Source organism: Danio rerio, chromosome 7, assembly GCF_052040795.2.
Source record: "Danio rerio strain M-AB ecotype USA chromosome 7, GRCz13ab, whole genome shotgun sequence".
NCBI lineage: Eukaryota > Metazoa > Chordata > Actinopteri > Cypriniformes > Danionidae > Danio > Danio rerio.
This window is the reverse complement of record NC_141027.1, coordinates 64,515,001-64,540,838: the sequence shown is the minus strand read 5'-3', so window position 1 is coordinate 64,540,838 and position 25,838 is coordinate 64,515,001. Positions and strand designations below refer to the sequence as shown.

The following is a 25,838-nucleotide window of genomic DNA, read 5'->3' as shown; positions in this document are numbered from 1 at the left end:
CAGCCATAACCCAGTACTGGGAAACACCCATTCACACACATACAATACGGGCAATTTAGTTAAACCAATTCACCTATAGTGCATGTCTTTCGACTGTGGGGGAAACCGGAGCACCCGGAGGAAACCCACACTAACACAAGGGAGAACATGCAAACTCCACACAGAAATGCCAATTGACCAAGACGGGACCCGAACCAGCGGCCTTCTTGCTGTGACGCGACAGTCACCACTCAATCACCATGCTAATATGATTCATATCATGCTTGTTTTTCAGACAGTTCAGGGGGTGTTGTGTACATTAAGACACAAGCATTAAAACAGAAAAAAAAGTCAAACCTAAAAATCTTTTAGTAGCAGTTATGTTTCTTTTTGAATGCCATATTTTATTATTCAGTAATATTTGAGGTCTGTTTAGTTCCTCTGTAGTTTAATTGTGATTCTAGCTATTTGAGTTTTGCACTGAATTATTGTACACATTAGATTTAGGTTTTTGTTCAGTGTAATATTTATTTTCAGTACTTTTGGAGCAAATGTAACCCTATTAAGTTAAGCTATGAGTAATATTTGATGAAGTATGATTAATTAATGTTCTTTTCTTTTCACAGTATGGCAACTCAGGTGGACCACTGGTTAATTTGGTAATTATTTCATTTTTATTCCATAATTATTTTGTAATTTCATTTTCAGTTGAATCAAATAAATTTTTTTCAGTCATCTCAACTTATTTCAATCAAAAAACTATAAAAATTAGAAATATAGACAAAAAATTAAAAAACTAAAGTTCAACTTTGCATAAATTAAAAATGTGGTTGAAATCTGATTAACTTAATAAAATAAGTAAAGTAACTTAAAAACATGTGTAGTCTTGACTTTTTGTCATCATTTATTTACAGTGATTTGATAATATGCATTACAGGAATAGTTCTCCATCCTCTGAATCTTTAATGTCCATTATTTTCTGCATAATCTCAACTATGAAGTCTGCTCCCTTTTTGTCTTTTGTGTTGCATAAAAAAAAAAAAGTATTGACTTGAGTTGAATAAAAGCATTTTCGTCATAGGTGACTATTTAAACATACTAAAACTTACTTTTTTCTGTCCTGTAAGGATGGAGAGGTGATAGGAATCAACACACTGAAAGTAGCTGCAGGAATCTCCTTTGCCATTCCTTCAGACAGAATCACACGCTTCTTAAACGATTCACTGGGAAAGCAAAACAAAGGTACACTTGACATTCTTATAAAGTTGATCATATCTGACATTAGACGTTTTATTTTCGATAGCTAATAAGAGCAGGATTAACCCCTTTTGACCTGAATTATGTTCAGTTTCAGAAAAATTTTGAAATACGTTGTTCCTGTTGTTAAGTCTTCCATGAATGAGACCAAATAAAACTACTAAAAATGTCAATACTGTCAGTAAACTTTCACAGATTTTTTTGTCCATTTCAATGAATATTAAGTCAAACACAGGTGTTGACCTTGAATATTGACCTTAAATATAAAAGTTTAACTTTTATTTTTAGGTTTTTGTTTTACAGACTGCACGTTATTATAACCCACTGTGCATTATAACGGACATTCATATTTAAAGGGCCATGACACCCCCCACTTTCGGTTAAAGTCTACTTCAGAATTTTTTCAAAAGATGCACGATTAATGGGCGTGGAGCTAAGCGAGCATCGGGCAGGAGTGGGCGTAGCCAGCAGGGGAGAACGTGAGCGAACAACTGTTGTTGTCAGTTAGCTCACAAAATGAGACACAAACCGTGAGGAGACGCATGAGTTTATAGTTTACAAAGTTTAAATGCAAAGAAATGAACAGTGATTAAATGCCCTGCTACATTTGTTATTCGTAATTTCATATACACATAACCACAATTTAAATCATTATAAAGATAAGTGTGTTCATGTAAACACTATAAATGAGGACTTCTCCCTCAATCCCCGTATCCAGCAGACTCAGTGCAGCAGGTCTCCTGACCTGTCTATTTTAACCATTAACCCTGCTGGTAATCTGGAGGATTTAGGCAAACACAGCAGCACAGTGATGTGTCTGAATGTGAACGAACTCCTGATAAAAGACAGCGTCCGCCATTCTCTAATTCTCGTGCTGCATTCCCGACAAAAATGCTAGCAGCACACACTTTGCAGTATGATCGGCCCTGACAAGATCGCGGGGGAAAACATGCAACAAACCCCGTGGATGATGGAAACAAACGCATATGAGCCTTCATGAACGGCTAAATACTGTGCCGTGGTTTCCGTGTCTCTCAGCTCGGGCTTGACACTGGCAGGTCTGGCAGGTCTCATGAATAATTAAGCAGCCGGCTCTTCTCATAGGATAAGAAAACTCCACTATGAATAATAATGAGAAACCGACGCGTCATCATTGCACTTGCAGTTCTGCGCTACGTCGCTAATTTTGATCCCGCCCCAAAAATCATTTTAAACCCGGAAGCTGAAATAAGCTGACAAAAGCTCAAAATTATCCAGTTTTCCCCACAATTAAAGCTGACAGCTGCTAACATTGTCTGATGCTCAACACACACACATCTGTTAATATAAAAAGAAAAGTTCTCTGGGGTGTCCTGAAGCTTTAATGTCATATTTACCTGATTTAAAGCTTTTAATTCTACAATCAATTCTTTACTTTAATTAGTATAGGCAAACCTTATTTTTTAAATGTAATCTCCTAATCAAATATTGGCAAACATATCAATAAAGCTAAATAAAACATTGAAATTGTGGCTACTTTGTTCAGAATAAAAGGCTGCCTTGCTTCTCTTCAACATAGCAGAGACAAGGAGAGCTTTACTGCCATTTGATTGGATGAAAATGTTCCGATATCATAGACAGCAGGATTTAAATTAGGTCAAATGCTCCAGAAGCATAAAAAATAAAAAAAGTGAGAAAGGGTTAAAACTGTTTACACATTTACATTTTCTTTCAGAGACAAGATCTGTGAAGAAGCGTTTCATTGGAATCCGAATGCTTACCATCACAGACGCGTAAGTGTTCTTGACAATAGACTTGAAAAAGACAATTTACTCACTCTCAAATGATCCCAAACCTGAGCTCCTGTAGAACACAAAAGAAGAACTGTTAAATTCCTTAGTAGAAAAAAAAACACATACTATTAAAGTCAAGCCGTTTACAACATTTTTAAAATAACTTATTTTGTGTTAAGTAAAAAGAAACTCATAAAGGTTTGTAAGAAGTGAAGGGTGAATACACACATTTTAATTTTTAGGTGAACTTATCTTAACACACAACAACACATACTATAAATGAACAGTGTTGGGCTGTTTAGATATTGTGTGTGAGTGTGTGTATATGTGAGGTATTGTGTGTGTTTCCTTTAGTCTGGTGGAAGAGCTGAAGCAGCAGAATCCTGATTTCCCTGATGTCAGCAGTGGGATCTTCGTCCATGAGGTGGTTCCCCACTCGCCTGCTCAGAAGTGAGTAGCAGCCAAACCAGATGCACTGTGGTCCTTCAGATGTGGCTGAGCTTCAGAACTCACAGCTAAAGCAGTTTATCACCGTCTGTGCTCAGAGGATGACAACTTATTTAAGATCACAGACCACTACTGGAAAGGAGACATGGCAGATTTGTATTAAACAGGCTTATTCAATTGGTATATTAAATATATCACAATACAAAGTGAAGCATTTCTTAAAGGTGAAGTGCTTTAAAATTCATTCCATTCATTCATTTTCTTGTCGGCTTAGTCCCTTTATTAATCTGGGGTTGCCACAGCGGAATGAACCACCAACTTATTCAGCACATTTTTACGCAGCGGATGCCCTTCCAGCCGCAATCTATTTCTGGAAAATATCGTGCTTTAAAATACTCATTTTTATTCTATGTTTGGTGTAATCTCAACTCAAAAATAATGAGAGGGTGGGGCATAGAATAGCTCCTCCCCTTTTATAAAAAAACAGCCAATAGCATTTTGTTTGCAGCTCTGCCAATGAGAGTGGTTGAGATCAAGTGTACTAGAGAGCATTTGATTGATTAATATTTGATAAGAAATAGAAGTATGAGATGACGTGAAAAAAACAAACAGAAAACTTTCCATATAATTTCTGTTAGAAATGTTCTCAATGTGAAATGTGTCACCGTTTTAGATATCTTTAAAACGAACAGACTGAACCTAACATCTAAAATGTTTTATTTTAATATCACAAGACCTTTAAAGATCAACCAAAATAAAAATTCTTTCCTCATTTACAGATCCTCCATTTGTTTTAAATCTGTTTCAGATCTTTCTTCTGTTAAACACAAAGGAAGATACACTGCATTTTATTGTTCTTCAAAATATCTTGTTTTTGTGTCCTCTAACAGAAGAAAGAAACTCCTGACAGTTGAATCACTCGAGTGTCAGTAAATGGTGAGGAAATTTTCATTTTGGGATGAACTGTCTCGTCATCCATTTTATTAGGTGCAACTTGCTACTCCTATTGCCTTAAGAACTGTCTCAATTTGTTATAGCACTCATGGTGCTGAAAACATCCCTCAGAGACTTTAGCCCAAAATGATATTATATCATCACATAGTAGCTGCACATGCATAATGCAAATCTTCTGGTCCTGCTTATCTCAAATGTACTCTGTTGGATTCAGGTCTGGTGACTCTGGAGACCATTCTAGTATAGTGCACTTACTGTCATGTTCAAGAAAGCAGTTAGAGATTATATACAGTAGAAGTATCTATCATAAATAAGGTATACTTGGGTCATAAAAGACCAGACATGCTGAGGTAGTCCTGTGGCTGTGTTATTTCAACAATTTCCCTGACCATGCGATTTTATTGTCCATTTTATTGTATTATGCTGTCAAATTTTAGGTGAGTCCACATCAATGGCATTATGATTTACTTAGCTGACAGGAGTGTGGGGTTAGGAATTAATAGAGGCCCAAGTCAGCTTCAAATGTATGAGACTTGATCTCCAATCTATTGTGTGTAAACAACATCTTTAGCGAATTACTGTAGCTCAACGAGAATTGAACATTATTTTAAAGGGGTCTTCAAATGAATCAACTCTTTAAATCTGAACAAACAAATCAATTATTAGAAAGGACAGTGGACTACAGTAAGGGCTATTGCTATTTGAAATATAGTAAAAACCCTTTTACGTTTAAGCAAGTTAGCAAGATCGAAGTTTAAGACATTAGATTCATAGACATGCACAGGCATCTTTCTTTATACAAAATAAAACTTTATTGACTAACAGAAACTCCTAACACAAATACACGTTCAGACAAGTGTAGAGTAGAGTAAAGAAAGAAAAAGAAAAATTTTCGAGAGTCTAATGATGGAAAAACTCAGATTTTGTAAGACCAAACCAAGCTATATATATATATATATATATATATATATATATATATATATATATATATATATATATATATATATATATAACCCTAATATATATACATAATTTACACCAGTTCAGTACAGACTGGAGGCGTTACTTATGTTCCTTTTGTGATGTGAAGAAATCTCTCCGCTGGGTTCTCAGGTGGGTTCGCTGGTGGTTGGTTCTTTTGTCCTTGCGAGGCTTGGGGCAGTCCTGAGTTTCAAGTTTGAGGCAGCAAAAGACTAGTCCTGTTGACTTCTGGTTTCGCAGCACACTAAACTTAAATAGACTCTCGACAAAAAAGGAATGAAAGAAATGGCGATGGAAACGTTTGAGCTGTGCTGATATCCAATTTTGTCAGGGTCAACTTCTGCTTACTGTAAGAGAAGCTATCCTTAGCTGGAACTGAAGAATGTTTAAGGGTGGTAATGGGTCTGAGAACGCGCAAAGGCTGTGTCAGACCATACGCGTGTGCTTCACGCAGAACTTTAATCAGCCTTCACTCCTGGTTTGTCCCCTGGGGTCTCTCCTACGGCTGGTATATACTTCTGCATCGAATGATCAGCTTGACCCACAGCCTTGCAAGTTGTCCTGCGTGTAGTGGTGCATTTATACTTCTGCGTGCTGTTTGTGTTGCTCTGCAATAACACTTCCGAAACCCTACCTGGCAGTGAGGTTTTTATGTTTCTCTACATAGAGTTTCTTTATGGGTGTTCTGTTTCCAGCTAGAGCTCCTTTACAGGACTCGATACTTGTAAACACTCGCTCCATCAGGCTCACGGCACCGCCCACACTCGTCACAGCTACCAAGTTGACCAATCACAGAGCTTGCACTACTCACCGTTTCGACGTGGTTAAATTTCTTGAGATGTGTGTCAGCCTTTTTGTCAGCTTTGCCGTCAGCCATGGCAAAAGGGTCTGAGAACACACGATGGCTGCATCAGACCATACGCGTGTGCTTGACGCAGAAGTAAAAATCAGTCTTTACTCCTGGTTTCTCCCCTGGGGTCTCTCCTCGGGGGCAGCCTGAAGGCTGGTTTATACTTCTGCATCGAGTGATCAGCTTGATCCACAGCCTTGCAATTTGTCTTGCGTGTAGACGTGCATATATGCTTCTGTGTGCTGTTTGTGTTGCTCTGCAATAACACTTCCTAAATGCTAGCTGGCAGTATGTTGCACATGTATTAACATGAAAGGTAAACGATTATTCATAACACCAAATTAGCTGTGCAGGGTCATCAAACATGAACCATCTATAATCTTGTTTAGCTGTGGTAATGCTAAATATAATGTGGGACTAGAATTGAGAACCACTGCAATAACCTATTGTGTTTTCCTAACGTCTACAACCATATACCTACCACTTACAGTAGTGAAAAAAACAGTATTTAGTCACAAAAATGAAGTATTGATGTGTACATGCTCAGTAGCAACAGATGTAAACCCTTCTAGCCTTAACTCGGCCTACTGTGGAGGAACTTTGAGATATCCAGGCTGCAGTAATGTGTACTTGAGTTTGGCAATGGTGTGATCTTCTTCTTCTGCTGCTGTAGCCCACCTTCGTCAAAGCTTTATATGTTGTGCATTCAGAGATGCTCTTCTGTAGGCCTTGTTTAGATTATAAATACAGTAGCATTTATGTTGCAACTTTTTGTTTTTAAGAAACAGAAAGAAAAGTTCTTTCACTAATTGACTACCTAATACTTCTACCATTTATGCAGCATCAATTTTCACACAATAATTGCATATATTAAATGATGGGCTTTTGATAAGGATTGTTTTTTTTTCTAACTATAATTCCTCTTCAGGGCTGCACACAAGAAGGTCACTGGTTCAAGCCCCTGGTGGGTCAGTTGGCATTTCTGTGTGGAGTTTGCATGTTCTCCCCGTGTTGGTGTGGGTTTCCTCCGGGTGCTCCGTTTTCCCCCACAAGTCCAAAGACATGTGCTATAGGGCAATTGATGCATAGTGAGTGAATTCCTCTTCATCAGTAAAGTGTGAACAATTATTTTAAACCAAAATATACTCCGATAAACGACACTAATTGAAAAGTGTACAGTGTAAGTAGTAATATATGTTTGATGTTGTAATGTTTCGTTTCTGAATGGGTGGTAATGAATGTGTGTAAAAACAAAATCCACCCTTTTGTGGATGTTCATTCTGTACATTCACTATTCTGTAAATAGGGTAATGGAGGGAACCCTTTTTATAATCAAATTTCTTTGGCAAACTTGGCTTATTGTTTTTGTGCATATTTTTTACTCTCTAAAGAGAGAAGATAAAAGATAAAACACAGGTTTAAAAATGTTTAAAGGGCACCCAAGATGAAGATAATTCTGTAGGCTGTTTTGACAGAACTGTGTGTAGGTATAGACAGATCTTTATGGCTCTGACATGCACATGGAAATGATGGGTGGAGAGAACTAGCTTATTTACATTAAAGGCACAGGCAACAAAAACAGCTCCATTGTTATAACAGCTCACATTTTCCTTATTTAAATGAGCAATATCACTTGAGTAGCAGTGCAATATGGCTGCATATCAGCACTGGTGGGAAGCGTGCGGTGCCTTAGCGCTCCACCAGTGCTGATATACAGCCATATCACACTACTACGAATGTGATATTGCGTTTATACAACAGTTCGACGGCACAATCTTGTATTTAAAAAAGAAAATTAAACACGGAGAGTCTAAAAACCTTTTGTATTTGGAACTACTTTCTTCCGCCATTTATTCACATCTGCAGCTGACGTCAGAACAGCAAAAGCCGTTACTAATTCACCAGTGTCACTTTACAGCTAGTATTTGAATGATTCTCTATAGTGTAATGTGAAGCGTGCTTACATCTAAAAGGTAAACCAACCACAGAAGTAGTCCGACAATTATACACAATGCATATCAAACATTAAGCGACCATTACAATGTCACAATTATTAACTTTGAAAAAGAGCAATCGCTAACTTACCAGACTGCTGTTTTGTTTGCATTAGGGAGGGACGAGGCTGAATCCAGCTTCTTATTCACAGCTTCTTATTGACTCTATCCGGTCCACCTTAAAAGCCACGAGGCTTACGTTTTTCAGCTTTTTATTCGCGCTCAGGAGAACATTGAGCAAGGGCTTATTATGCGGTTCTGCGCCATCTTGTGGATAGACAAGGTCAACCGTCTTTGGCCGCCGATGAGCTCTCAGAAATTGTAAATATTTTAAAATAGGCACTATTCTTTTAAATAAGCTGCATAGTTGCAATCTAAACAACTACATTCTCGACTAAAAAAACCTCAAAAGTACATTTTGTTGTCTAACAACAATATTTGTGAAACTGTAGTGTCTCTGCTTGTTGCTTGCTGTATGTGGGTGGAGTAATACACAGAGGTAAAGGGTGAAGAGGCCTTTGAGTGGTGTTACTGGCACAATATTTCACAGCTATCAGCCCATCAGATTCAAGAACAAGACAGAACTGTTGTATAAAAAGATATAACAAATAATCTGATGGGTGTTTTGAGCTGAAACTTTACCGACACACTCTAGAGACACAAAAGACTCATCCTAAGTCTTGAAAAAGGGAAAATGAGTGCTTTTAATAATATTAAATTAGTATTTCATATCTACAAACTGATTTATTTGACTTAACACCTGCTCACTCTTAGAAATAAAGGGACAAAATCTGTCACTGGGGTGGTACCCTTTAAAACAAGCTAATTTAACATTTTTATACTTTTTGTCTACATATATGATATTTAAGTTCATTTTGGCACTGTGGCACCTTTTGACCCTTTATTTCTGAGTGTTGTGCTCCTAATCACCCTGCTATTTGATCAGCTGATTGTACAATGCTCTTTAAAGGTATAAAGATCCAACTAAAAATTGTACAATTTCTACTTCTATATTTAAGAGGGGGCATCAGAGACGGTGACATTATTGTCAAATTAAACGGAGAACCTCTGCTGAGCACCAGTGACCTGAAGGAGGCGCTAAACCAAGACATGACCCTTTTGCTGGAGGTGCGACGAGGAAACGACGACCTGCTCTTTAACATCGAGCCTGACATCATCATGCAATGATTTAATCATTTACAAGAATGTGAACCACCAAACTTAAGACTGGGTTTTTAATGTCAGTAATGTGCTGTCGTGGCTAAGAGGATGTTTAATTCTTCTACAAAACACCAAGAACCCATTTGACAAGCAGAAAGGAATCTAACCTTGAGCTTTTTATTTTTTCAATCTCAGTCATGTCAGGTCTGCCTAAGAGATTTTATATGAACAGCATTTCATTTCTTTAAAGCAGAAAAAGATTTACTTTATGGCAAATCTGAAAAGTACAGTACTGTATTTTGTAGAAGACAACAAAGCTGGGGATATTTTTGAAGTTTCGTAGCAGAAATAATAGGAAATGCACAATGAAATGTTTAGCTTAGGATAACAAGAAATAAATGTCCACTTCAAACATGAGAAATACATAGAAAACAACATAAACAATTTTGATGTTGACGATTGTTATTTTAATCTAGCAAGTGAATTCTCTTCTTGATTCTTTAAATGTCTCAATTATCAGTTGCCAAAAATATCTTCTTTTTTTTTGCTGAAACTTCATTGTGGAACCAGTGGCAAGAATCAATTGCTGTGCAAGATTTTTAATTTTTTTTTTTGTACATACATTTTATATCACTTGAGTCTTCTCGTTTTCTTCTTTACATGTAATCTATCATCAGATTGTCCATGTTCATGTTCCTGTTTGTCTAAAATGTTTAAAGCATATCATGTCTTGATTATCACGTCTACAAATATGCTCATATTGTTTGGTTCTCTTCAGCTGGATCTATGAAAGTTGGACCAATGAAATAAACTTTTCTCAGAAAAAAAAAGATCTCTTGGCATGTACTTGCTGAACTTAGTTGCTGTTTCTAATTTAAATACATTTCCTCAGGTTAATCATCTAATAAAGATATGTAAAAGACACGTTTAATGAGCATTTAGTAAAAGGCCTGATTCACGATTAGTTAGAGTGTGTTGGTTGGCAATTCGTGGATCTAGAATGCTCTTCAGAGTTTTCCAGTAAACAAAGCTTCTTCTCTAGTCTGAACAGGACCTGTGGATCACAAACTCCAGACATGACAAATGGCTGCATATTTCAAGCAGCACTTCGCTTCAGAATATTCATTGAAGATGAGACTTGCCTTGAAAAACACCATCAAGATTTACGTGTTCAACATTATTATGCCATAATATTTGTCAAATCTATTAAAATCAATTTTATTACATGGCTTTCAGCAAAACTGATTCTGATTTGTGAAATCATGACATTCCAAGGAAAATTATTTGCAGTTATACTATGGTTTGTTGAAATTATTGATTCTGATTCGCTGGACAGTGTGCAATAAAATCGTTTAATGCACAGGTCAGTTTTTATCACAGTTCAACCAGCCTGATCTCACAAGGAAACTAACTTTTTTACGTTTTTTCAGTTTAGTGGCTAATTCAGGCAAGTTCAGTCGTACATTCATTTATTTTATTTTCGGCTCAGTCCTCTTACTAATCTGAGGTCGCCACAGCGGAACAAACCACCAAACCATCTAGCAATATTTTTATGCTGCAACCCATCACTGTGAAGCATCCATACACACTCATACACTGTGGTCAACTTTATCCAACATATCCAATTCACCTGTACCACATGTATTTGGACAGTGGGGGAAACCGGATAGGCCTGAGGAAACCCACGCGAACATGGGGAGAACAAGCAAACACACAGAAATGCCAGCTGACCCAGCTGAGGCTCGAACCAGTGACCTTCTTGCTTCGTGGCGAACGTGCTACCCACTCTGCCACCGCGTTGCCCTTCAGTCGTATAAAAATGTACTATTTTAAAAAGAAGGCTTAGTTTGATCCCATTTCTTAGTGCAGTCCCATTTTTGGGGGTAAAAAATGAAACCCTTCCCCTTCACACTCTGTTTTAAGGGCCAAGGGGAAGAAGTAGGGGTACAAAAATTTTTTTGATTGGGTCTTAATGTCTATAACTTATAGCAAATAATTAATCACCATGGGAAGAGTGGGATTTTAAATGCACTTAGCAAAGACAACCACTCTCTGCTTTACGCCGACCATTTCTTTGTCTCCATGTTGTGCATTTAATAAATAAATTTTGAAGGTACATCCCAACAATTCAATCACTGTGCAAATTTCAGCGTGGAGATTGGATGTCTGTACCGCCAAGTACAGTGTGACGTTCTCGAGTTTTTAGCATTAATTTATGAGAAAGACTTTGAACCATTCAGCACGCTCTATTGTGAATGAGGTGCAACTTCATTAATATGCCTGATAGCTTCAAAGACTCTGTTCAGATAGCAGAGAGACGCCACGTTATGTTGCTAACCATAATTAAAATTTTGGAGACATGGGTCTTCAGTGTTTATAAATGTGCTGCAACGAATTTTTTTTTTTTTTTTTTAAATCCCTTCTATGAGAGCGCAGCCGGACTGGATGTGGACTGTGTGGATTACAGTGGTCTGCTAACATGCAACAGAAAGGTAATCTAAACAACCAGATTACCTTTTCGCATGTGGTAATGGTGAAATCTAGATTTGCCGCTCGTCTCCTTTTAAAAAAGACGTGGCTCCAGTTCATGTTGATTGTCCTGTCTCTGCAGATTTGGTAAGTGTGTGATCAATATGCTTTGTTTATGTTTATTCAGATGGCAAAGTTACGTAGTTTCTATCGTCAGCAGTACTCTTTCAGCGTTTAAAGACATACCTTTGTCAAAATGATTGCACTACTAAGTTTACAGCATGTTAGTATCACTGCAATATTATGGACCGAAAGATCCACTTTAAATGCTGCTCTCCGAGCGTAAACATATTAACACCTTAAACAAACTATTACCGTTGTATCAGATTTTCACAGCATTTTGTGACAGGATAATCTATACACACACAGCTTTCTGACACTACCTACTGAGTGCATCTAAGTTACCGAGAAATGCAGAGGCTTTTACAGTACTATCTCCCAATTGGTGTGTGGTACTAAAAATTCTCGCATCCAATATCTCATTTGTCATGGGGGGCATGCATAATATGTTCCTGAATGAAGGTGAAAGTGCCAAACCAGTTAAAGTCAACAAATTATTAATTGAGCAAATAATTTAATAACTGATGTCCATGTAAACAATCACCATCTTTTCGCGTTTTATATGGAAAACAAATGCCCAAGAACACGTTGCGCAAATGTTCAAAGGGAACAATGTATTCTATAACCTCTATAACATCACTCTGGCTACTTTGTTTTACTTTCTTAACAATAAAATGAAAACATGATATAAGGAACTGCCTATTTTTATTTTGATATTAACAACATAACAGACACCAAAAATGTTGAGGCATCGTGAAGCTGCATATTTATATGACCGTCATCTTCACTGTATGCATATTTATAACAAAATGGAGCCTATAACATCACTGCCTCATAACTGCCTTTTGAATAGAATCAAAAGACCAAAGTCTAGGAATATGTCGTTAGATATAGACCAGATGAATTAAATATCACGCTTAACAAATATAGTGAGCTTAAATCCAGCAGTTTATCCTTGATGAACTGTCAACCGTGCGCTGCTCTCACCTGGAGAGGTGTGCTCAAAGCACCCACTGACTGCCTGGATCTCAGAAGAGAGTATATGCTGCAGTGCATGCCAGTGTGTGTGTGTGGTCACGTGATGTGCATTTTCAGCAATGTGTAGACTGCGAGCTGTTCAGAAATGCTAGGTGAAACGCCAGTGTGGATGTGGATCGTTTTAGTTCTAAAACATAGTTTGTTATAGTGTTACACTATGAAATAAATGTTGTTGTGTAAACAGGGAAAGTTGTCTTTGTCTTGAAGAATCCCCCCTTCCACCCCTACTCATCCTCCTGTTTTTGTAATAGGGTGGCACGGCGGCCCAGTGGCCTCACAGCAAGAATGTCACTTGTTCAAGTCGTTATCAGGCCAATCGACGTTTCTATGTCGAGCTTAGATGTTCTCCCTGTGCTCACGTGGGTTTCCCCCGGGTCCACTGGTTTCCTCCCACCATCCAAAGACATGCAAAGTTAATTTGACTTATCCAAATTGGCACAACAGATGTGCTCCTAGTCAGCAAAATATCTCTTCAGAGCATTTCCTATTTGGTCATTAGCTGTAAACAGTAGATAAGTTCTTGAGACCTAACTGAGCTCAAACTCTCCTCTCACTCTGCAAACAGGAGGGACCCCCAGGCTCGAGGATCTTCAGAGCTCAGGGTTCTCTCCAGGGACAGCATGTCAAACAAGCTTTATTATTAATCATCAACTAAGTGTGAACTCTTGAAACAAGTTTCATGCTTTCCTAACTCAATGAAGGCTTGAGAACAAAATAATTGTTTAAAAATACACTAAACAATAGATTGAATATAAAGTACACAGCAGTGCCTTGAGTATAGATCTACTGACTAACCAGCTAATGTAGAGATTTTAAAACCACTAAATGACGCAAACTTTCTAGTTATTCATCATTTGTGTAGAAACTTAAAATCCAGAAGCACATTTGCATTAAACCTGTATATACTGTAGAAAGAAACAAATTGACTTGGCAATGAGGAAAGATGGCTGCCAGCCCGTCTGCTATAATTTTTCAAGAACAACCTACAATTTTGTGTTTTCTGAGATGAGGGGCTTTGGAAAATGCCTCTATAAATGGAAAGCTAGTCATGATGCAGATGTGCTGTCTGTGTCTGGATCGCGGCTTGTTGCATATTCTGCAGTTTATTTTTTCAAGAATCTGAAAGTTCCAGAAACTTTAAGAAGGCAAAATGTCTTTCATCCCTTGACATGATCTTTGGACTATTAAAACATCCTGCAAGAGTTCAGGCTAAAAATATTCTATTTGATACAAAAAGTGAACCAGCTTATTTGTAATTTGGATGTACACTCTATGGCCACTTTATTAGGTACACCTGTTCAACTGCTTGTAAATGCAAATTTCTAATCAGCCAATCACATTGCAGCAACTCAATGCATTAAGACTTGTAGACATGGTCAAGAAAATCTGCTGCAGTTCAAACTGAGTATCTAAATAAGGAAGAAAGGTTATTAAAGTGACTTTGGATGTGGACTGCTGATCTACTGGGATTTTCACGCACAGCCATATCTAGGATTTAGAGAGAATGGTCTGAAAAAAAAGAAGAAAATATGAGCAGCAGTTCCTTGGGCACAAATGTCTTGTTGATACCAGAGGTCAGAGGAGAATGGCCAGACTGGTTCTAGCTGATAGAAAGGCCAAAGTAACTCCAATAACCACAAAGCATCTCTGAACACACAACACGTCCAACCTTCAGACAAATAGGCTACAGCAGCAAAAGACCACACCGGGTGCCACTCCTGTCAGCTAGGAACAGGAAACTGAGGCCACAGTTCATACAAGCTCACCAAAATTGGACAATAGAAGACTGGAGAAACGTTGCCTGAGTATCGATCGGGTCCAACCTTGTACTAGTAAGGCGTACCTAATAAAGTGGCCGGTAAGTGTTGGTTGTGGGATTTGTGATGGCAGAGTGTCTCTAAAGCAAAATGCTTGATAAAATTGCACTTCTGTTCACAAATTACTGATGTTGAATCGCTTAACGGCTGACATTAAATACGAACACTGTGTTATGTCAAAAGCAAAGCAGGACAAGTGATCTATTACTAATTTATTAGGTATGGCTTTAAATCCTTAAATTGCAGTTAACAAGTCATTTATAACTTGTTACCTAACAGCTTGTAAGTTACAGTATCAAATTAGTAAGTTATCTGTTGGCTATCTATAAGGCACAGTTATAAATAATTAACAAACTTTTAACTTATTTAAGTCATTTGTAACTCATTAACTAACAGTTTATTAATGATCTATTAACTAGTTATAACGGATAGTTATTCTAAAGCAGGGGTCACCAAACTTGTTCCTGGAGAGCCGGTGTCCTGCAGATTTTAGCTCCAACCCTAATCAAACACACCTGAACAAGGTAATCAAGGTGTTACTAGGAATACTTGAGACATCCAGCCAGGCATGTTGAAGCACGTTGGAGCTAAACCCTGCAGGGACACCGGCCCTCCAGGACCGAGATTGATGACCCCTGTTCTAAAGTGTTACCGACTTCGGAAACAGAAACACTTCTGAAATATACCAGTGTAAGAAAAGTGGATGGCCATACATGGCACAGATTTGTTTGAAGATTGAAGCTAACTTCACTGGATCTAGCATCAGCTGCATACTAAACCTAAAGTAAATATTTTGCAATGCTTTCATTGTATATAAAATAATGTAATTTTATACACTACCCGACAAAAGTTTTGTTGTGGATCCCAGTTGTAAGAACAACAAATAATAACTTGTTCTCTAGTTTATCATATGGAAAAGTGGCAGAAGGTTGATTTTGAACGAAGGTTGAACGTATCATCTGTTGAACTACATCCCAATCATCACAAATACTGCAGAAGATCAACTTGAATCCACATGGAGCCAAGACTATCACAGAAGTCAGTCAAGTTTGGTGAAGGAAAAATCATGGTTTGGGGTTACATTCAGTATGGGGGCGTGCGAGAGATGGACACATCAACAGCCTGAGGTCTCAAGACATTTGTACTGCCTATTACATTACAAACCACAGGAAAGGGCAAATACTTCAGCCTCTACATCAAAGCTCCTGAAAGCAAAGAAGGTCAAGGTGCTCCAGGATTAGCCAGCCTAGTCACCAGATATGAACATTATTAAGCATGTCTAGGGTAAGATGAAGGAGGAGGCGTTAAAGATGAATCAAAAGAATCTTGATGAACTCTGGGAGTCCTGCATTCTGAACGCTTTTTTTGCCATTCCAGATGACTTTATTATTAAGTGATTTCAGACATTGCAGAGATGTATGGATGTACTCCTCCAAGCTCATGGAAGTCAGACACAATATTCATTCTTTCTCCACTGCTGCATGACTTTTTAATCTATACTGGACATTATTTCTGTCCAGTGATGAGACTTTTGTCTAAGCAAAGTCACCCCTTACTGTCTTAATGAAATCATTCAAAATCAAGGCATGATCATATTTTATTTTGGTCAAATAAGCATAATCTTGAGGCCTTTGTCTTTTGTAAAAGCCACTTCTGAAACCAGATGATCAACTAGAAGTCAACTTATTATTTGTTGTTCCTAAAACTTGGATAGGTGACAAGACTTTTGTCAGGTAGTGTATACAGTAGATAATTTTGCAGTTACATATTACACATGCAATGCTGGTGGATTGTTCATTTTACATTTATAATTACATTAGAACAACCACAATAGTAGCGCTTTTTTTTTTACTTAAGAAACACCTAAAATAATATTTCTTATTTAATCAGTTCACCTCAGGGAAGCAATTTACACTATATAAATAAAAAAGACGTTTGACATCTGGTGATGTAATTGGTCTAAAATAAAATATAACGTTTAACAGTAATGCAATTGCAGTAATGCAATTGTAATTTGCACTTTAGTATTCTAGTGTCAGTACAAATCATTAAGACCAAACCACATGTGACCACAGAGGAAATCAAAACAGAGTCTTTCAAGAGTTAGAACAAACAGAAACTTGACATTGGGTCGGCAGATGACTGGCTCTGTTTGGATTTAGCATATTAGCATGCTGTTGTGGCTGAAGTGCGATGCCAACACACCCAAGTGCTTCAATTCAGAACAGATCTTGGTGCCTGAAAGCTGGGTAAACATGACATGAAAAAATAAATGAAACAAAGATGTGTTACACTGGGTGTATCCTGCAATAATAATCACCACGAAACAAGGCTAATCGCAGTTCTTTAAATGTAGGCACTTGTTTATTAACTTCAAAATGTCTTGGTTTGAGACCAAACATTACTTTTTCAGTATTTAAAAAGAAAAAAAGTACTGTGGTAATAACATTCACTGTAAAAAAAAAAAAAAAACTGTAACTTTTTTATCAGAAAAAAAGTAAAATAACATCCATTAAGTGATATAAATCTCCGTTATTTTACAGTAAATGTCTGTATTTTAATGCCCATTATTTGACTTTTTTTCTGGCACCCCAACTGCTGGAAATAAACATAAATTTACAGATTTTTTTTTCCCAGTGTTGTGTAGTAATGAGACTATTGCTAACTCGTTATGCATTTAACGAGCACCTATTATGAAAATCATCTTTTGTGAGCTGTTTGGACAGGACTGTGTGTAGATACAGTATAGTGTGCAAACTCATCATGGTGTGTTTATTTACTTAGTGTGTATGTCTTTAAGGCAAACGGCTTTTGTGTGTGACTCATCATTTCAGTAAGGCTTGAATAAAGTCCACCACAAATACATCAAATAAACTAACTTGGTATTTCTGACTAATGAGCTGTATTTCAGCTTTATCCGGGTCTGTCTCTATCACTGAGCATTGTTTATCTGATATAATGCATGATGAGAAGCAGACACACACAAGGAAATGGTGGACGGGGCGAAGCTGCTTATTTGCATTTAAAGCCACGGGCTGCAAAAACAGCTATGCTGAACTCAGACATTAAAATAGGCAGATGCAGGAGGCTATAATAAATAATCTGATGGGTGTTTTGAGCTGAAACTTTACAGACACATTCTGGAGACACCAAAGACAAAATCTTGTAAAGGGGTAAAATAGGTGCCCTTCAATTGTTTCACCATAAAAAAAATTAAGAAACAAGAAATATTATCTGATTTTAAAATTTAAAACTTATTTGCTTATTATAAACACTTCAGATGGTTTCATTCTGTTTCATCTGCTGAGTATTTGAATGCCACAACGTCCAGCACACTTGGGTCTCAAAGACTGAGCGCATCAATAAAAACTAACTAGAGGAGCTTCTCAAAGAACCCACAGGCTATTCGAATTACATGTGTAAGAATGTTAATTCAATGTGACGCTTCTGCAGACGCACAAAAAACAGATTTAACACTGAAGTACACACTGTTGTCCAGGGCCATCACTGGAGATTCACATCAACTTGAGGAATGCAGAAAGATTGTCTCAGTCAATCGCACACATGCACATACACTCTGGCTGTTGAATGCTTGATTCTGATTGGCTGATGAACAAATAGGGAACTATTATAAGGGAACCCCACAGCTAAAGTAGTTTCAGGCAGGTCTTAAACTGCATTACAGTGCCATCACTATGCTGAATGATTTCAATTTAGGCAAATATCAAAAATCTAATCAAAACAAAGGTCTTTGAATGCAACACAGGCTCATTAGAAATGCTTCAGCCTACATTTTTGCGAAACTTTAAATACGTTTACTATAAAAAAAAAAAAAAAAAAATCTGTAATTTTAAGATTTCTTTCCAGCAGCTGGGGTGAAATTACAGAAATTTACCATAAAATAACGGATATTACATTACAGTAGTTTTATTAAATAAAAATTTCTGGTAAATTTTTGTAATTCAACAGCCGTTATTTTACTTTTTTTTTTTTTTTTTTTTTTTTACAGTGTACTTCAACACACGTGACTGCAGTTTCTAGGTCAAATTAAACACTACTGGGCAGTATGACAACTACAACATTTGTTTCTTTTCACACTGATGATATTTACAAGTAGGGTTGGGCGATGTCGACCAATTTGGCATTGTACGATATCTAATGTGAAACATCACGATGGACGATGGCATTGTCATCATTTGGGAAAAAAAAAAAAGGGAAGGGGGGGAGGGGTCTGACGAGTGAGGAGGGATCCGGGGGTGAGAAGAGTGCGCGACTTATTTAAGGAACGGGAGAATGATGCGCGATTTCTGGGAGATTCTCACTCGTTTGTAGGCATTATGAGTCCCACAAATGTATAGAAACTATCTGCAGTACTTCCCGGGAGACTTGGGATGTCTGAATATCAAAATTAATAACTGTAGTAAGACGCAATCCAGCAGTAAAATCTTCATAAACTCTCTGCCTGGAGCTCAGAGAAGCGCATGACAGCGTGTGGCTGTGTGTGTGGATCAAAACGATGTGGATGTGGATAATTTTTTTATTCTAAAATGGCATTTTAATACTAAGACGTATTAGTGTAAACAGAGCCTGAGTGTGTATTTTTCGCAAGCGGGTTTGCGACAGGGGTAGGGTGATGGATCATGATGCTGGCTCAGCATCGTGTTGTCTATTGGCCATGGACGATGGCATCATTTATCGGCCTAACCCTATTTACAGGAACACATTATCGACAAATAAAAGATTATTTTGTAAAGTTCTTTGCAAAACACTGATTAAATTTCACAAAACAACTTAACAGTGTCTGTTATTAGTATTTAAATACATTTGTTTTACCTTCTAATTTCAATATGGACATTGTTTCTGGCATGGTAAAATTGCTCATTTACTCCCTTCGAATGGTCTGTTTGAGACGCAAAAATTTCTCGGTTTCGAGTCTGATGAAGCGCGGTTCCACAAGAGATAAAATCAATGTACGATTATGTTTTTTTTCCCTCTTAGGTCTGCCTTTGAAATCCCATTTGAATGGGTTCAGGGAAGGGTTTTGGCCAGTGGACTACAAGGTGATCTTTTCGACTTCCTACAAGAAGAATGTATATTTGATGCTTATAATAAAGCCAACACAATCCCACAGCAATACATAACTTTTTGATTTAGAGGCTAATTTGTATTAATTTGTATGATCTCATTCGTACAGTTTACTATTAATTGCTTATCCCCCAATGATGGTTGGGTTTAGGGGCGGGGATGCTTTTAAAATTATACATTTTCATATGTCTGAACTCATACTAATTTGTACGAATCAACCACTAATCTGACAAAACATCAAATAACATAGTAAATTAACATATAAAATGTAGACAGTGCCCTCTAGTGGATTTGTTATCTGAAATGTGCAACAAAATGTACTCAGAGCAACGTATCTTACATATTGCAAAAGTGTGGGCTGAGGGATGCATTTCCAATGAGCCTATGTTGTTAGAATGAGATAAAATAAATTAGTGCTCTACACAGAGCAGCAGTTTGAGGACAAAAACCTGACGAATATTTCGAATTATAACATCTGAGTATTGTCTTTTGTAGGGTAACCATTATATGCGAAGAATGATTGAATCTGGTCATTGAATCATTCGAAAATTACACACACCTGAGGTAAACATTGACTCTACAATAATGCACACTCCTCATCATGTCTTGCTCGCTTACATCATTGGGTGTGTATCATTTTTCTAATAATTTAATGGCTTGTTGTCAATTATTTCCTAACATACAGTATAGTACAGTAATGCGGACATGCATTCAGTCAAAAAATATAATATTTAAATAATTAAGAAATATTTATTAATATTTAAAAAGTCAAAATTTGTTGCAATTATACATTACATATTAATACAACATGACAATGTGCATAAAATCATTTACCATTCAGAAAAAATGAAATCACACATATTCACGCCTAAACAGAACTGAATGCCAGTTGAAGTGCTCAGCATAAACGAGTACACCACTCACAAATCTATTTTTTAATTCAAATTTTCTATAGGAAGCTTTACAATATTATATTTGTGCATATACATTAGATTAGTCAGTACTGAAGCCAAATCTGGAGCTTATTTATCCAAATAACTTACGATAATGTTCCAAAAACTAGTACAGCCAAATGTGTGTTATAGAAAATTATTAAATATAAATTAAATAAGAGGAGAAATCAAGAGCAGCAAAAAAAAAAAAAAAAGAAACATTTTGCAGGTTGTAATTTTTTTTTTGTGTGCAATATTTAGCTTTACTTTAACTGTATTATCTTTTAATTTCTAAATATGTTGGTGACTAAAATATTATTGTAATAAATATATCTGTTTAATAAATCTGTTTTGTTTAAATGCACCAAAATACATTGCCTATATTCACTGAGAAATGGAGAAACATTAATTTTCAAAACGAGTTGCACTCTATGCTGAGCACTGTATCAACATGACACAAAATGTACAATAAGTATCTAAACATTGTTATTGTAAAGGTTTTGTTAGAGTATGGTTGTTGTCTATGTTTAGCTACCTGTGCATTAAAGGTGACATCAGATGAAATGTTCCCTTTTATAGATTTATTGGAGTTTAGTAGTTTTTTTCTGCTGTGTCGGTCAGCTGAAACAAGTTAAAAAGAAAACATGAAGCTTTTTTTAACTATCTTAGCCTATTTATGTCAAAGATTTTTAAGGGGGAGATGATAATGTCTGTGTTATCGGAAATACGAAGCTGGACTTCTAATTTCTTTAAAGAATCTAAGCAAACCTACAATTTGTCTGAAAGCTTCATTCTTTAAATACAATTCTAGTTTTTGTTAGGTTGTTATCAAAAGTTAACTTCAATTCACTTGTGTTTAAAATTAGATCATCTTTCTGTCATGTGTTCAGAGCTGTGCTTGTAAGTGTGTTTTAAATTACCAGTTTAGAAATAGAGCTTTTGCCAAATCCAGCATTGCCACTTTGTGTTTGATTAATGACATGCTGCATTGTCAAGAAATGATCATTTATATGCATCGATTTTATGTATTGTGTCATTGAAATGTAAAAAAAGCTTCAAATTCTACTTCATGTCATTCACAGCAAAAATTCAGCAGAAGCTAAAGGCTTGATGAGAGCTGTATGTGTAGTGCGCTGGTATATTCAGTAACTGCGCCACAAAAATTGACTGGTAGGCTATTAGCCATTCACGATCCAGCAGCCTCAGAGAGTGGTGAACAGAAGTTCATTAGCAGTTAAACAGATAAGAAGCAAACTGGCTTACTGTGAATTGAGGTGTTTTTGACAAGGTAAAATTTTTTTTTTTTTACAGTACCATTAAAAAGCTTAACCCTTCAGAATCATATCAACATTTGTAATTAGCCAGCCAATGTCACCTTTAAAGCAACAGATCTGGCAATGTAGGTTCAATCAAGACAGCAACATATATATGGAGTTATTATTAAAAGTTTATCGTGGCACAGTGAATAAGGAAGCGCTGCAAAAATACTTTTATTAATGTGTACAGCACACCACGTGCTGTTTTTTTCTGATCTTAAGCTTTACTGAATCTGTTCATGATATAACACCAAAATTAACATCTTCTTAGATGCAACATTCAGTTCATTTAATTGTGACAACTGTACGACAGTTTTGCAATATCAGGATAAAACTGCTTGGCTTGAAGGGTATACAGAAGGATGTCTGCCATGATTTTTCCAGACTGAGGATTTAGAGTTTGGCTCGGAGAGATCCAACAACAGGTTTGTCAGAACAAAACTCAGCCCACCAAGACGGCCGTTCCAGAACGTTCTTACCCTGCATGACTGTAGACCACAGGTTTTTGTAGAGCTGAAAGACCAATTAGAAACAGATCAACTCCACTTTTACTCATCAAGCACTTCCAAAACCATTAGAATGAACCGAAGTGCTAACCACGCTTAACCATAAATAAAACAATTCATGACAACAAACATCAAAAAAGCATTTTACAGAAAAGAATTCACCATTCTTCAACCAATCACACTACAGGGGATTGGTAAAATAAATAGGTTAAGTCTTCTTTTTTTAGCCTTTTTAAAATGTCCAGATTGATAAAGATTTTATAACTAAAGACAGATCATTCTAGAGTGCAGGAGGTGCAACAGAATAGACTGAGCCTACGTTACACCTCAATCGAGACTGTGGGAAAGACTTATATTGAGCATACTTTGAGAGGATTGCATTTGACGGTGAGGCAATGTACTATAAATTGCGCAATGTACTATAGAAAAAAACCATTAATAATTATAATAATAATAGTATTCTGTATTTTACATGTAACCAATAAAATGTAGCCATTATATGATCACATTCAAATTAATCAAAATGTTGTTTTTCATATTTTCTTAACTTTTTTGAGCTCTCTCAGCATTGGAAGCCCTTTTCTGACAGATAAAAAAATGTCAAGCCTTGAAAAGTCAAAATGATGAAGAAAAAAAAAATTATGACTTAGAAAGTTGATAATATAAGATTAAAAAGTCAAAATGATGACTTCTCGTCTCATAATAATGACTTTCTAGAAATAATAAGACACTTTCTGAATATTTTGACTAACTCCACACATGTGCAATATACATGCATGCATCAAAAGCCTTTTTACTAAAATGCTGAGCTAAACTAAACTGCTAGAGTACAAATAGAGAAATTACCTTTTCTTGTTTTGTTTGTAAAATAATACAAGCTTTATTTTTTAATGCATTACAGAGCTACACAGTTGTCATAAAAGACATTGAATTGATACTAATAAACCAAACATTCCCAAAGTTCAGCTAGAACAAGTTAACAACTACTAATAACAACAACTCTTCAATTGGGCTAGTGTGTGGAAAGCTTGCACAAATAAGACACTTCACTTTTATCATAACCTCAGATGAGTCGGAAAATGTGCCAAATTGAAGTTCATTTCCAGTAAACATCTCCCCAACTGTAAACATGAAAAGTGTCTCGCTCAGTAGGGGAATCAGGGGGAAGGTCTCTGTGTCAGTGGGGTGTGTGTGAGACTTCGTCTAGTGTTTCAATAAAGTTTTGTTTTTGTCTAACTCTCAAAAATACATGGCCTGCCAAACAAGTGCTGAGAGAATTTGACTGGAGGAATGAGTCACCGTAATGTCTAGTCAGAGTCATGTTTCTGAATTAAACAGACTTAAGGGCAGTGAAAACCATACAGCTTTTCCGAATGCATAAAATTGGTTTGTTTTAATTAATACTTTTTTTTTTTCACTTTTGTGTCAAAACTGAATAAATGCACAACCCAAAGACTTAATAACTGTTGATTTTATAAGGTGAAGTTAATTTTACCCCCTTTATGTGACACAATAAGCTGTAAAATTTTCCAGTGAATATTGCATCATTACTAGCTGTCAGGCCAACACGTTTCATAGGCTAGCGGAAAAATAAGATTCTGTTTGGAAAGGCCTTTTTATATATATATATATATATATATATATATATATATATATATATATATATATATATATATATATATATATATATATATATATATATATATATACTGTAACTTTAAAAGCATAATCTTTGGGTATACTTATGTATTTCTTTCTGTAAACATTCACTGATAAATGAAATGTACTTCTGGTAATATATACATACGTACACTACCTGACAAAAGTCTTGTCATCAATCCCAGTTGTAAGAGCAACAAATAATAACTTGACTAGTTGATCATTTGGAAATGTGGCACAAGGTAGATTTTTCTGATGAACATTTAGATTTTTCATGTGAACTGCATCCCAATCATTACAAATACTGCAGAGGAACTAAGCAAAGAAGGTCAAGGTGCTCCAGGATTGGCCAGCCCAGTCCCTAGAAATGAACATTATTGAGCATGTCTGGTGTAAGATGAAGGAAGAGGCATTGAAGATGAATTCAAAGAATATTGATGAACTCAGGGAGTCTGCAAGAACGCTTTCTTTGCCATTCCAGATGACTTTATTAATAAGTGATTTGAGTCATTGCAGAGATGTATGGATGCAGTCCTTCAAGCTCATGGGAGTCAAACACAGTATTCATTCTTTTTCCACTGCTGCATGACTTTATAGTCTATACTAGACATTATTTCTGTTTAGTGCCAAGACTTTTGTCTAAGCAAATTCAGATCTTACTGTTCTGATGAAATCATTCAAAATCAAGCCATGATCATATTTAATTGTGGTCAAATAAGCGTAATCTAGAGGCCTTTGCCTGTCATTTAAGCCACTTTTAATACCAAATGATTAACTAGAAGTTATTATTTGTTTTTGCTAAAACTTTTAGGTGAAAAGACTTTTGTCAGGTTGTGTACTTACAAGAAAATGCAAGTATGTAATCATATCAACAGTTTTAATTTTCAAGTGTGAAAAAACACATGATATTGTACTTTCTCATTAGTTGTCTAATATATGCTATTACTGAAAAATCATGAGAATTTGAAGACTGGAGAAATGACTGCTGGAATATTAGCTATGCAACACAATAATAGTGAAAATAATAATTATTATAATACTAAATAATAATAATTCAGTGAAAACAGTTTATATTTTATTTGTAATGATGTACTGTAAATTCCATAAGATAAATATATACTATATTTATTGTATTTACAAAATAAATAAATATGGTGAGCATAGGAGACTTTACTTTTGAACACAAACAAAAATAATTATTACTATTTTTTGATTGGTCAAGTAAATATGTGCACACAATAGAGTTGATAGTGAAACTGTAAAACAATATCAGCATCCAGTTCATATTTTCAATATTACCTTTGCTTGAACTGACCTGGTCTAACCCTGTTTATATAAAATAAGCTGCTGCTCCAGAGCAGGTTTGAGCTATCAGACCTGTTGCTATGATCACAACTCTCAGATGAACTTTGAAGAATGAAATGATCCTGGATCATGTCAAATCCTCAATAACAAAATCCAGCTAACTGAGTAATCCATATACGAAGAACGAACCCCTGTT

At 36.2% G+C, this 25,838-nt stretch overlaps 2 protein-coding genes across 2 annotated transcripts in view; one reads left to right on the top strand and one right to left on the bottom strand.

Annotated features, from left to right (window-relative positions):
* Positions 1 to 10,227, top strand: part of htra3b (HtrA serine peptidase 3b) — a 29,653-nt gene extending 19,426 nt beyond the window's left edge. Inside the window, exons 5-9 of the mRNA XM_087262036.1 lie at positions 606 to 638; positions 1,107 to 1,221; positions 2,951 to 3,008; positions 3,363 to 3,458; positions 9,254 to 10,227. Coding sequence (XP_087118162.1) covers positions 606 to 638; positions 1,107 to 1,221; positions 2,951 to 3,008; positions 3,363 to 3,458; positions 9,254 to 9,422 — 471 coding nt within the window. The 3' untranslated portion in view covers positions 9,423 to 10,227. The remainder of the gene's footprint in view (positions 1 to 605; positions 639 to 1,106; positions 1,222 to 2,950; positions 3,009 to 3,362; positions 3,459 to 9,253) is intronic.
* A 10,427-nt stretch (positions 10,228 to 20,654) lies between these two features.
* acox3 (acyl-CoA oxidase 3, pristanoyl) overlaps positions 20,655 to 25,838 on the bottom strand; it is a 41,988-nt gene continuing 36,804 nt past the window's right edge. Inside the window, 1 exon segment of the mRNA NM_213147.2 lies at positions 20,655 to 22,685. Coding sequence (NP_998312.2) covers positions 22,566 to 22,685 — 120 coding nt within the window. The 3' untranslated portion in view covers positions 20,655 to 22,565.